The sequence below is a fragment of the Protobothrops mucrosquamatus genome, unplaced genomic scaffold (genome assembly GCF_001527695.2).
Source record: "Protobothrops mucrosquamatus isolate PMUCROS unplaced genomic scaffold, P.Mucros_1.0 scaffold3532, whole genome shotgun sequence".
NCBI classification, from domain to species: domain Eukaryota; kingdom Metazoa; phylum Chordata; class Lepidosauria; order Squamata; family Viperidae; genus Protobothrops; species Protobothrops mucrosquamatus.
In genome coordinates, this window is record NW_015389501.1 from 55,829 (window position 1) to 69,365 (window position 13,537).

At 43.0% G+C, this 13,537-nt stretch overlaps 1 protein-coding gene across 1 annotated transcript in view; it reads right to left on the reverse strand.

The window, feature by feature from the left end:
- The window catches only part of SCARB2 (scavenger receptor class B member 2), a 41,871-nt gene extending 28,949 nt beyond the window's left edge, over positions 1-12,922 (reverse strand). Inside the window, exon 1 of the mRNA XM_015827151.1 lies at positions 12,848-12,922. Coding sequence (XP_015682637.1) covers positions 12,848-12,922 — 75 coding nt within the window. The remainder of the gene's footprint in view (positions 1-12,847) is intronic.
- Between the last annotated feature and the right edge of the window lie 615 nt (positions 12,923-13,537).

Below are 13,537 nucleotides of genomic sequence, written 5' to 3' on the forward strand. Positions count from 1 at the left end.
GCCCCTCTCCTCGCTCCGGCTCGCCTCCGGCCCCACCCGCCGCCCCAGTTGGCATGCTTGCAGATTTACACACACACGCACGCACACGCATACCTTCCTCCAGCTAAAAGGGAGGGAAAGGAAGCTGGGCTGGAGCGCCCTGGAAAGGCGAGCAGGCAGCGCTTCTGCACGGGGCTGGCTGGGCTTTCGGCAGGTTTCGCCTTGCAATGAAGGCAGGGCGAGGTTTTGGGCTTAAGGGAGGCTTGGGGGGGGGAGAGCTGCATGGGAGGGCACGTGTCTGCTCACATGAGTGGGAATGGGTTTCTTTTGCAGGGAGGCTGGTTTGCTGAAGGTTGTGCCTTCCTTCCTTCTCATAGTCTTCCTGCCTTTCTCCTTCCTTGCTTCTTTCCCATATTCTTTCCTTTCTCCTTCCTGTTTCCTTCCTTCCTTTTCTTCCTGTTTTCTTTCTTTTTCCTTCCTTCCTTCCCATATTCTTCCTGACTTTCTCTTTCCTTTCTTGCCTGCCTTCCTTCCCATATTCTTCCCTTTCTCCTTCCTGTTTCCTTCCTTCCCTTTCTTCCTGTTTTCTTTCTTTTTCCTTCTTTCCTTCCCATATTCTTCCTTCTTTTCTCTTTTCTTTCTTGCCTTCCTTCCCATATTCTTCCCTTTCTCCTTCCTGTTTCCTTCCTTCCTTTTCTTCCTGTTTTCTTTCTTTTTCCTTCTTTCCTTCCTTCCTTCCCATATTCTTCCTTCTTTTCTCTTTTCTTTCTTGCCTTCCTTTCTTCCCATATTCTTCCCTTTCTCCTTCCTGTTTCCTTCCTTCCTTTTCTTCCTGTTTTCTTTCTTTTTCCTTCCTTCCTTCCCATATTCTTCCTGACTTTCTCTTTCCTTTCTTGCCTTCCTTCCTTCCCATATTCTTCCCTTTCTCCTTCCTGTTTCCTTCCTTCCCTTTCTTCCTGTTTTCTTTCTTTTTCCTTCTTTCCTTCCTTCCTTCCCATATTCTTCCTTCTTTTCTTTCTTGCCTTCCCATATTCTTCCCTTTCTCCTTCCTGTTTCCTTCCTTCCTTTTCTTCCTGTTTTCTTTCTTTTTCCTTCTTTCCTTCCTTCCCATATTCTTCCTGACTTTCTCTTTCCTTTCTTGCCTTCCTTCCTTCCTTCCCATATTCTTGCCTTTCTCCTTCCTGTCTCCTTCCTTCCTTTTCTTCTTGTTTTCTTTATTTCTTTCTTTTTTCCTTCCTCCTTTCCCATATTCTTCCTGTCTTTCTTCCTCTCTCTCTCTCTCTCTCTCTCTCTCTCTCTCTCTCTCTCTCTCTCTCTCTCTCTTTTATGCAACCAACTCTGAGTTATAACAAGACATAAAAATCCTTTTAAAATTATAACACTGAACACATTAAAATACTAAAAGCAACAACAGACCTAGGACCATGACAGTGCAATTATCCAATCTTATCCCAGTGCATGGGGCAAAAAGCCAGGTCTTCAGCGATATGATTCAGTTGTTTGTTGATTGAAGTAGCCCAGTCCTTGAAGCTGGAGGACAGAGACCCTGTCTTTAAAAAAATCAGCTGGTTGCAAAATGGTGAAAGAGAAAAGAGAAACAATACGAAAGAAAGGAGAAGCTTATTAAAAACATTAAAATGTGACATAATGCTATTAAAGCCACACCTCCGCTAGAACAATCCCAGGCTGTAAAGCGGGACCCAGACTTCTGAATTCTCAAGAATATGGCAAAATGATAAAACAGGAAAGAGTGAGGGTCTGACTCAAAACCACCTTTGTTTTCAGTTGTATGTTTGGTGCCTCAACAGATGCAGCGGGCATCCGTGCCCTCCCACTGCGCCACCATGTCTCAAATAAACCTCCCTGCTTATGTGGGAATAACCCAAGTATATGAAACAGACCGGAATATGGAGTTATCTCTAGTTTTAAAAAAATACCAAAAACCAGCCATGTGGGAGGCTAAAATTGGCTTCTGAGAACAAGCAAAGATATGAGATTGCTTAACACATTTATTTCCTCATTTTTCCCCTCTCCCAGCTGTTATCTCATGTATCTCTAAGAGAAAGGGAAGAACAGAATAAAGTTTTGAAGCAAAGCATTCTGGAAACGGTTAGAAAAAAAAAAGGAAATTTGGCTGGCATAGTTGCCTCCTCTTTTTCTTTGCACACACAACATAATTTGCCCTTTACTACAAAGATGAAATAAGACCTTTTCTTTTCTCTTGAAATTATTGGGGAACTTCGCTCACCACTTTTGATTCTGGGTCAAAATCAGTTCCTGATCCAGACTGCAAATTAATTGAAAAGGAATTTGTCTCCTGATACGGCTCTGTCTCCGTTTCTAATTCATAATGGCTGTTGGTTTAAAAATGTTCAACTGTCCATATAAGCAAGGGAGTTCTATCACTGCTGCCATTTTGACTTTTTTGACCTAACTCCACAGACGCTTCCATCGGAAAAACTAATATTACACACGACTGGATAAAACCATGCACATTTGCAACCAAACCCACTTTAAGTATTTTAAACAGGAAAAGAGAATAACAGAATTTAGAATTAAACATCTCCATTGTCTGATAATGTACTACTCTTGCATAGAATATTCACTAAAAAAAGTCACAAAGAATTTTTTATTGAAATTCTCTGTTTCATTCCATCATACAGCATTAATCTTGTGAACTCTCAAGCTTCCTCCTTCTGTTATAATGAACTGTAAGTCGAGGACTACCTGTATAGGATGTATATTTTCTTTATATAGAATGATAAATACAGGTAGTCCTTGATTTACAGCCTAAATCTAAACAGCCTACATCTTCCTTCCCCTGTCCTGACCACTTTCTACAGGGGGACGATCGAGAGCATCCTGTCATACAGCATCACAGTCTGGTTTGGAAGCATCCCTGCTTCAGACAGGAAGGCGGTACAGAGAGTGGTGAGGACGGCAGAAAAGATAATAATAATAATAATAATAATAATAATAATAATAATAAAGTTGGAAGGGACCTTGGAGGTCATCGAGTCCAACCCCCTGCCCAGGCAGGAACCCTACACCATTTCAGACAAACGGCTGTCCAGTCTCTTCTTAAAAACTTCCAGTGTTGGAGCATTCACCACTTCTGGAGGCAGGTTGTTCCATTGGTTAATTGTTCNCCCTCTTTTTTGTGGCAGCCCCTGAGATATTGGAAGACTGCTATCATGTCCCCCCTCGTCCTTCTCTTCATTAAACTAGACATACCCAATTCCAGCAACCGTTCCTTATATGTTTTAGCCTCCAGTCCCCTAATCATCTTTGTTGCTCTTCTCTGTACTCTTTCTAGAGTCTCAGCATCTTTTTTACATCGTGGTGACCTCCCATCCAGGACATAGCACAGAAGTGTTGCTTGAGCAGGGTCCGCAAGATCATCTGGGACACCACACATCCTCTTCATGACCTGTTTTCCTTGTTCCCTTCTGGGAGGAGGGGGCTCCGTGGTATCCATAGCAGAACATCCAGATTCAGCCATAGTTTCCTTCCATACAGCATTAACCTTGTGAACTCTCAAGCTTCCTCCTTCCGTTATATATTCAAGATGGACAGTATTTAATATTTATTTGTTACGTATATGTAGGGGTGTGGGTCTATACATATGTTGTATACAGTATGTCTAGGTGTGTGTCATGTATGTGTTTCACTTTGAGAGCGGGCAACTAAATTTCATTTTTTGATGTGTGCCGTTGTGCCCACAGTAAAAAAAAAAATGACACTAAAGATTATCTTATCTTATCTAAACAGAACAAATCCAGAGATGACATGGCTTTTGAACATTGGCAAGGTGTGGGAACTGCCTAGAGAATTGTTGTGAGAAATTGGAAATATAATATTACACCAGATATTAAGGACAGGATCCAAGAAATGAGTAATTTGCATATTCCTGACAAGTCCATATACTAATAAAAAATGTCGCGATATGTTTTCCTTTGGCACAGCTTTCATGATTCTTTACAGCAGAGTTTTCAAACTTGACAACTTTAAGATGGACAGACTTCAGCTTTAAGATGGATGGACTTCAACTCCCAGAACTCTCCAGCCAGAAGGCTGATGAGAGAATTCTGGGAGTTGAAATCTGCCCATCTTAAAATTGTCGACTTTGAAAATCACTGCTTTACAACAACAGAAACTTTTATTTTTAAAAAAAACCCTGAAATATTTATATATTATTAAGCATTTGATATATGTGATATTTATTTATTTATTTATTTATTTATTTATTATTGGACTTATATGCCGCCCTTCTCCCGACAGGACTCAGGGCGGCTCACAGCATTTTAAAACAGTATAAAACATTATCCCCAATAAAAACCAATTAAAAACAAATATTAGTCGCTGTGTCTTATTAAAATCATTAAAATTGTCCCTATTTAAAATTCACCCTAGGCCAGACCCNAGTAGGGGAGAGAGGACCGACCCCTGAGGCACCCCACAAGTTAGGGGCCTAGGAGTCGACCTCTGTCCCCCTGCCAATACAGACTGCGTACGGTCGGTGAGGAAGGAGGAGAACCACCGCATAACAGTGCCTCCCACTCCTAACTCACCGAGACGCCGCAGCATGATACCGTGGTCCACGGTATCAAAAGCCGCTGAGAAGTCCAAAAGCACAAGGATATTTTTATTTTTATTTATTTAATTTACATAGCTGCTCACTCACAAATCGCAACTGGATGGCATATATAGCCATCGAATAATAACCTTTTCCGTTTTGTTTGTTACTTTATTAGATTTTTTTTTTAAAAAAAACCACATTGTTTAAAGTTGTATTTTTTTATGCGTTGGTGAGTTTTTGCATTCTTCTGGTGTTTAATTTTAATCCAATTTTTTAAAAAATATTTTAACGTCTTAATTTTAAAATATTTACGAAGAAATGAGATTGCTTTAGAATTTAGTGCACAGGAAGGTTGGGATAATGCTGAGCACAATTTTTGACTCCTTGCGGCAGTATTGCTAGAGCAGCTGAATGATAATAGTTTATTTGAAATACATTAAGGGCCTTATTTGTAATTTATTCTCATCTTGCATATTTGTCTTAATTGTGTCTTCATTTAAAATACATGATGCCTCTCACGTATTATAAATTTATGTATTTCCATTGGAATGGATCCAGACTTGGAGATCGCAGATCGGAAACCAGCAAAGTAAGTGAATTGTTGATGCTAATGAGAATTGCATTAATGTTCAGCCTCTCCATAGCTAACTCGGCAATACAGGTAATCCTCGATTTATGGCCAAAATTGAGCCCAAGATTTCTTCTTAGATGAGAAGCAAAACATCTTCAAGGAAAATCAGAGTCCAGTTGCCTTTTGAAAAAGCCTCTTTGGGACAACCATGACCTGGATGAGTGAGAATCTCCATAATCTCACAAAATGACATTTGTTAAGTGAATTTTGCCCCATTTTACGACCTTTCTTGACACAGTTATTAAGCAAATCACCTCAGTTCTTAAGTTAGTTACACGGCTAATATTGAATCCCACCTCTGCTCCAATTACTGAGTTTTCAATCTTAATCTAAGGGTTAGATTAGCATGGCTGGCTGGGGACTTCTGGGAGGTCCACAAGTCTTAAAGTTGCCAAGGTTGAACACCTCTGATCTAAGCCAGGAAGTCGTTTAGGAAGCTTTGGACAAACTTGCAATATTTTAAGATTATTTTCTATCACTGGGGACTAATAATACCAACCTTTTCCAGTTTATTTTTCTTTTGCCAGTGATCTCTAGTGCGGGTGATAGTAAACCCACAACACGTGTCAAAGGTGACACACCATGAGATTTGGGCAACATGCCAGCATTTACCAACACCCGGCAAAATCTATTCCCAAAAGCACGCCCTGTTGTGAAATTTTTGGTGGTTGCAGAGGCTGTGTGAGAATGGGGTGTGCTTTCACGTAGCCTCTAGATCAGTGGTGGCGAACCTATGGCACGGGTGCCAGAGGCGGCACCGGGAGCCCTCTCTGTGGGCACACGTGCCGTTGCCCCAGCCTTGCCTCCCCCCATGACCCCCTCCTCTCCAGCAGCCCCCCTGAAGGAGAGTCGCCCCTGAGCGTGGCCCATGCGGAGCAGCGCAGCCAAGGACATGGCAGCCAGGCAGCATAGACAAGACTCTTCCCTCACACCCCATCGTGCACAGTCGATGCTGCAGGGCGTGGGCAGAGGGCGTGACCGCCATAGCGCTGCTGGGCTGCCTGGGCGGTCTGCGGCGGGCCCTGGTGGCAGTGAGTGGCCCTGCGGGCAGGCGGGATGGGGCAGGGGAGCGGGGCAGGGGGTGGAGGAGGGGCGGGGCTAGATTTTGGGCCCTCCGTCTCTAAAAGGTTCGCCATCACTGCTCTAGATCCTGCAAAAAAAAGGGAGAGAGGGCCATGTTCTCATGTGGTTCCTGAGCCTCTGAAAATTTGTTTACTTATTAGACTTTTATTCCATTTTATTACTTATAATAATAATAATAATAATAATAATAATAATAATAATAATAATAATAATAATAATAATAATAATAATAATAATAATAATAATAATAATAATAATAAAAAAGTTGGAAGAGATCTTGGAGGTCATCTAGTCCAACCCCCTGCTCAGGCAGGAAACCCTACACCATTTCAGACAAATGGCTGTCCAGTCTCTTCTTAAAAACTTCCAGTGTTGGAGCATTCACAACTTCTGGAGGCAGGTTGTTCCACTGGTTAATTGTTCTACCTGTCAGGAAGTTTCTCCTTAGTTCTAGGTTGCTTCTCTCCTTGCTTAGTTTCCATCCGTTGATTCTTGTCCTGCCTTCAGGTGCTTTGGAGAATAGCTTGACTCCCTCTTCTTTGGGGCAGCCCCTGAGATACTGGAACTCTGCTATCATTGTCCCCCCTCGTCCTTCTCTGCATTAAACTAGACATACCCAATTCCCGCAACCGTTCCTTATATGTTTCAGCCTCCAGTCCCCTGATCATCTTTGTTGCTCTTCTCTAGAGTCTCAACATCTTTTTTACATCGTGGTGACCAAAACTGGATGCAGGATTCCACGTGCGTAGCTCAAGGTGACAAACATAACTGACGCTCCCTCCTCCTCCTATTTTCCTCACAACAACAACCTTGTGAGGTACTTTGGGCTGAGAAAGAACGATTGGCCAGTGAGTTTGTTTTACTCACATTGCATTTTTAAAATGCTTTGACGTTACTTCATAAAGACAGTCCTCGACTTAACGTCCATTCATTTAGTGACTGCTCTAAGTTACAACAGCATTGAAAAAGTGGCTTATGACCCTTCGTGACACTTATGACCGTTGTAGCATCCCCGTGGTTACATGTTCAAAATTCCAACACTTGGCAACTGGTGTGTATTTATGACCGCTGCAGCGTCCGGGAGTCGTGATCACCTTTTGCAAACTTCTGACCAGCAAAGTCAATGGGGAAGCGAGATTCACGTATGTTTCTAATTTAACAACTGCAGTGATTCACTTACCAACTGCAGAAAAGAGGGCATTAAATGAGGCAAAACTCATTTAACAAATGTCTTGCTTAGCAATGAAAAATTTGGACTCAATTGTGGTCATAAGTTGAGGACTATCGTTAGTACCACACCTGAGTGAACTGTATTTTTTTTCCCAAATAAATCCATGTGTAAAAAATTGTTTCTCTTTTCATTGGTGATGGGGAGCATGTGTGGCACACCAACAAAGTCGAGTTACGCACTTTCCTGATTTTTAGCACCCTAAGCCTCAAAGTTTGGCCCTAGTGGCTTTTCTGCTGATGACACAAATGAGACAAAGTCACATCATCTTAAAATAGGTTCTGTTTTCATTTTCATCAGGTCGGCTTCCCTCTTGAACCCACAGCCTCAATTTTATCCACAATCTATGAACGAAACAGTCTCAAGTCACCTTTAGATGTACCTGATTAAAAGCAGCATGTTCCCTTTTAAGTCAACATGCTAAGGAATGTAAGATCTGTAGCTCTCTGTCAACCTTAATATTGGAAACCAAGCCAAGGGAGTGTGTGTGTGTGTGTGTGTGTGTGTGTGTGTGTGTGTGTGCATGACCAGAGTTGTGGTTAGGGAGTGTTGAAAATACAAGTATGTTCCCTCCCTTCTAGCCACTAACCAGTCTCTGCTACAATCATTTTTCTCCAATGCTGGCTCTCTCCATTAACACTGGCTGCTTGAGTTTCTTTCCCAGTGATCCCCATCTCCCTAACCTGCTTTTGCAACCTACTTCTCTGAAGGCTTCCAACAAGGAAGCCATTTGTCCAAAATAGTATAGGCCTCTAGGATTTCCTGCCTGAGCAGGGGGTTGGACTAGATGACCTCCAAGGTCCCTTCCAACTTTTATTATTATTATTATTATTATTATTATTATTATTATTATTATTATTATTATTATTATTATTATTATTATTATTATTATTATTATTATTATTATTATTATTATACCACTGCTCGATGTGGTTGAAGATGGGGCTTATCTGCACAGTTGTACTGAAATGGGGATTTTGGCCTTTTGATGCAGCAGCCCTAAATAACAGATTAACAGAGTTGGAAGGGACCTTGGAGGTTTTCTAGTCCAACCCCCTGCACAAGCAGGAGATACCATTCTGGACAAATGGCTGTCCAGTCTCTTCTTAAAAACTTCTAGTGATGGAGCACCCACAACGTCTGGAGGCAAAGCCGTTCCACTGATTAATTGTTCTCACTGTCAGGAAATTTCTCCTTAATTTGAGATTGGTTCTCTCCTTGATGAGTTTCCATCCGTTGCTTCTTGTCCTGCCTTCAGGTGCTTTGGAGAATAGCTTGACTCCCTCTTCTCTGTGGAAGCCCCTGAGATATTGAAACACTGCTATCATATCACTCCTAGTCCTCCTTTTCATTAAACTAGACATACCCAATTCCTGCAACCATTCTTCATATGTTTTTACCTCCAGTCTCCTAATCATCCTCGTTGCTCTTCTCTGCACTCTTTCCAGAGTCTCAACATCTTTTTTATATCCTGGCGACTAAAACTGGATGTAGTATTCCAAGTATGGCCTTACCAGGGCATTATAAAGTGGTACCAACACTGGAATAGAATAGAATAGAATAGAATAGAATAGAATAGAATAGAGCTGGAAGGGACCTTGGAGGTCTTCTAGTCCAGCCCCCTGCTCAAGCAGGAGGACCTGTACTATACTATCTCAGACAGATGATTGTCTAGTCTCTTTTTAAAAACTTCCAGCGATGGAGCGCCCACGATTTCTGGTAGCAAGCTGTTCCACTGGTTGATTGTCCTCCCTGTCAGGAAGTTTCTCCTTAATTCCAGGTTGCTTCTCTCTTTGATCAGTTTCCAACCATTGTTTCTCGTCCTGCCCTCTGGTGCTCTGGTGAACAACCTGACCCCCTCTTCTTTGTGGCAGCCCCTCAGATACTGGAAGATTGCTATCATGTCTCCCCTATTTCTTCTTTTCTTTAGACTAGCCAAACCCAAGTCCCGCAGCCGTTCTTCGTACGTTTTGGTCTCCAGGCCTTTGTTCATCTTAGTTCTCTTCTCTGAATTTTTTCCAGACTCTTTTTTTCAGATTGATCTTTCTTCTCAGTGAGTATAGAGAACAACGGGGAGATTGAACTGAGCTTTTGCTTCCAACTGTTTCATTATATTTGTCCATTTCAGTCGTGTTTCCCTGAAACGTAAAACCCGGTTGTCCAGTTGCTAGTCAGTCTCCATTCTGCAGTTCTATACAGAGAGTCCTCAACTTAACGACCACAATTGAGCCCAAAATTTTTATTGCTAAGCAATAAGTGAGTTAAGTGAGTCTTGTCCCGTTCCACAACCCTTTTGGGCCACAGTTGTTAAGCGAAACTGCCGTTGTTAAGTGAATCATGCGGTCATTTTAGTGAATCTGGCTTCCCCCATTGACTTCGCTTGTGATCATGTCCCCAGGACAGTGCAGTCGTCATAAATACATGCTAATTGTCGAGCGTCCAACTTTTGATCATGTGACCATGGGGCTCCTGCAACGGTCATAAGTGTGAAAAACGGTCATGAGTCCATTTTCTCAGTGTCGTTGTAAATTTGAATCTACACAAAAGGCTGCCACTAGCTAATTACTACCTAGTGCAGTGGTTCTCAACCTTTTTAATGCCGCGACCCCAACCGGTCATAAGTCGAGGACTACCCAACCGGTCGTAAGTCGAGGACTTTCCCTGCCCGGGAGTGCCGCGCATGCGTGGTTCCTCCCCCTGCGCTGGCCGAGGTGTAGCTGGCAAGCGGCAGAGACGGAGCAGGCCGACCACCAGCTGGCCCAGCCCAAGGGAGGTAAGGCACCCGCCGGAAAAGGGGGAAAAAATGGCGGACAAAAAAATGGCGGACAGCCTTGCTTGGTGACCCCCATGAAATGGTCGATCGACCCCAAATGGGGTCCTGACCCACAGGTTGAGAACCACTGACCTAGTGGCACCTAGCTAGTTGTATACGTATCTCAGCCCTTCAAGGTAGGCCAAACCAGGCCACTGACTCCAGCGGTTTCACTGTAACTATATTTTATTGATATAGGCTAAAATAACAGACTCTTGATAGCCTAATTGGTCTTGCCATTCCTCCCACTTATAATTCAGAAAATACGGGTGGGGCTGGTCGTGAGTTTCTTCCTAATGCTTTCTTGGTTTTCTGGGCTTCAAGCATATTTTTGTACATGTCCTTTTGTCAACACCTCCGCATAGTTTCTCCACAGCCTCCCTTTTGTGGGTCTCCGCTGCCTCCCTTTTCTCTGGGGCTCTTTGTGCCCTGGTGTCTTGGGAGAGACCCACCTGTGGGGTGGAAGGAAGAGCAGACAAACCAGCCTTAAAGATCACTAGGCAGAGTCCGAAGGCTTAGCAACCAATCGGCTTGCCTCTAATGAACAGCATGCTAAAGAAAAAAATAATAAAATAGGGCAACATCTTGTGACATAACAGAAGTAAGAAAGGGAGGACCATACAGGTAATCCTTACAATCCCTTGTTTCGTGACCGTTCGAAGTTACAACAGACTGAGGACCGGTTCTCACCTTTAAGGCCACTGCAGCATTCCCCACGGTCACGTGATCGAAATTCAGGAACTTGGCCTGTAGTTATGAGGGTTGCACTATCCTGGGGTTCTGTGATCACCGTCTGCAGCCTTCTCAGTCAGCTTCCAACAAGCGAACTCAATGGGTGGAAGCCAGATTCGTTTAACGACCGCCTGATTCACTCAACAGCTGCAGTGATTCGTTAACAGCTGTGGCAAAAGAGGTCATAAATTGGGGCGCTTAACAGCTGCCTTGCTTACCAGCAAAAATTTGGGGGCCAAGTTATAGTTGTAACCAGTGGTGGGATTCAAATATGTGAACAACTGGTTCTCTGTGTGGATACCATTTCCGGAAGTCCATTCTGGGCCTGGGCAACAAAAAATTAGCCCATCAAAAGGTGGTTTCTGAGCAGTCCCCTGCATCTTTATTTGGCCCAGACAGAATATAGGTATTCCTCAACTTATGACAACTGAGCCCAAAATTTCTGTTGCCAAGGGAGACATTTGTTAACACTTTCCTCAGTCTTGTCTTCCAGTCTATCTCCTAGTCTTTGAATTGGCAGAACTTTGAGCCAGCATGACATTCACTTCCCCCATGGCTGATCCCTGCCCTGCTTTTACTGCATGTTTTCTGAGGGACTGCCAAATTGTGCTGATCTGATTAAGCATGTGATAAGCCTGTGACAAACTGAGCAGTAGGTTGCCCTCTTTGCTAACGGGGTGAGAACATCCATTAGTCATCTCATTACAGCATGGAGGAATACGGAGATAGCCTTGAAGAAGATATGGAGAAGGTGTTACTAAAGTGCCAGCCCAGAAAGACAGGAAAGGGTTAGGCAGAAACTCAAGATTGGTCCCTCTTGATTCCCTTGGGGATAAGTGGGAAGGAAAACCGCAACTGCCATCGAGTTTTTAAAATTTGGTTAATAGAGCCTTGTAATCAACTTACAACCATTCATTTAATGATGGTTCGAAGTTACAACGGCACTGAAAAAAGTGATTTATGGCCATTTTTCACCCTTGCGGCCATTGCAGCATCCCCAAGGTCACATGATCAAAATTTGGTTGCTTGGCAACGGGCGGGTATTTATGACGGTTGAAATGTCCCAGGGTCATGTGATCATCTTTTGTGACTTTCTGGCACGCAAAGTCAATGGGGGGAACCAAATTCACCTAGCTACCATGTTACTAACTCAGGGGTAGGCAACCTTGGCTCTTTTATGACTCGTGGACTTCAACTCCCAGAATTCCTGAGCCAGCATGGCTCAGCTTGGAAACCTCTCCCTTTCCCCTCAGCGTGGCTGGCTCAGGAATTCTGGGAGTTGAGGTCCAAGGTCAAAAAAGGTCATAAAAGAGCCAAGGTTGCCTACCCCTGTACTAACTCAACAACTGCAGCAATTCACTTAACCGTGGGAAGAAAGGTCATAAAGCAGGGCAAAGTTCACTTAACAAATATCTCACTTAGTGACAGAAATTTTGGGCTCAGTTGTGATTGTAAGTCAAGGACTACCTGTATTCTGTTTGGGCCAAGTCAGAAGTTTTCAGCCGTTTTGTTTTTTTTTTAATTAAAAAATATATTCATTTTAAATCAATTGTGGAGGTCAGGGGCAAAGTTGAGTCGTTCAAGAGATTCCCTGACCTTTCCAGGCACCACTTTGTTGAATGGAGAATCCTTTTGATCATCACCCTTTTTTTTTTTCAATAAATAAAGTTTCATTTCCAGGTTTCTTTATTTCATTGTTGACATCGTCTGCCAAACTGGCTGCTCCAGTCTATCCAACCGAGCAGGATAAAAATATAGACAGCAAGAAAAGCCTGTTAACAGATAAAAAAAAATTCATCTCACCATGGATATAAAACAAGAACACTCCAACTCCGGATGCTGTAATTCCGCAGAAAGGATACTGTGGTCTTTGTGCATCTCTGCCCTCATTTTAAAACATGTTGCAAGATTATGTAAGGGAATGTGTGGGCGATGCTGCTAATAATTTCAGAAACCTGTGGTTGAATAGAGTTTCCAGTTCCTCAGCGTTTTGTGTAGCTCTTTGTCCTTCCTAATGATTGAAAAAGAATAAATTACACAAGAAGGTTATAATGCAATGTGTAATGCATTTGTTATAAGGAAGCAGATTGGTAGATTCCGATTCTTAACAGATCAGGAAACAGATTCTCCCCACAATATGAGCTAATGGAAGAGTTTAAAATTTATTGTGATCTGAATTGAATAGACTAGAACAGTGGTGGCGAACCTATGGCACGGGTGCCAGAGGCGGCACTCAGAGCCCTCTCTGTGGGCACGCGCGCCATCGCCTCAGTCCTAGGCCTTCAGCTGGGTTTTATAAAACCTTTTCACTTTAGGCCTCCGCCGCCGTGTGCAAAAAAAAAAAAGCGGTTCAATCAATCAGTCAATTTCAACTTCTCGCAGGGAAAAAAAAGATCTTGCAAAGTTGGAATTGATTGATTGAACTTTTTAGTCCCACCCAGTCTGCCGTTACCACCGCAGCCACGCCCACCCAAAGGGGCCACACCCACCCAA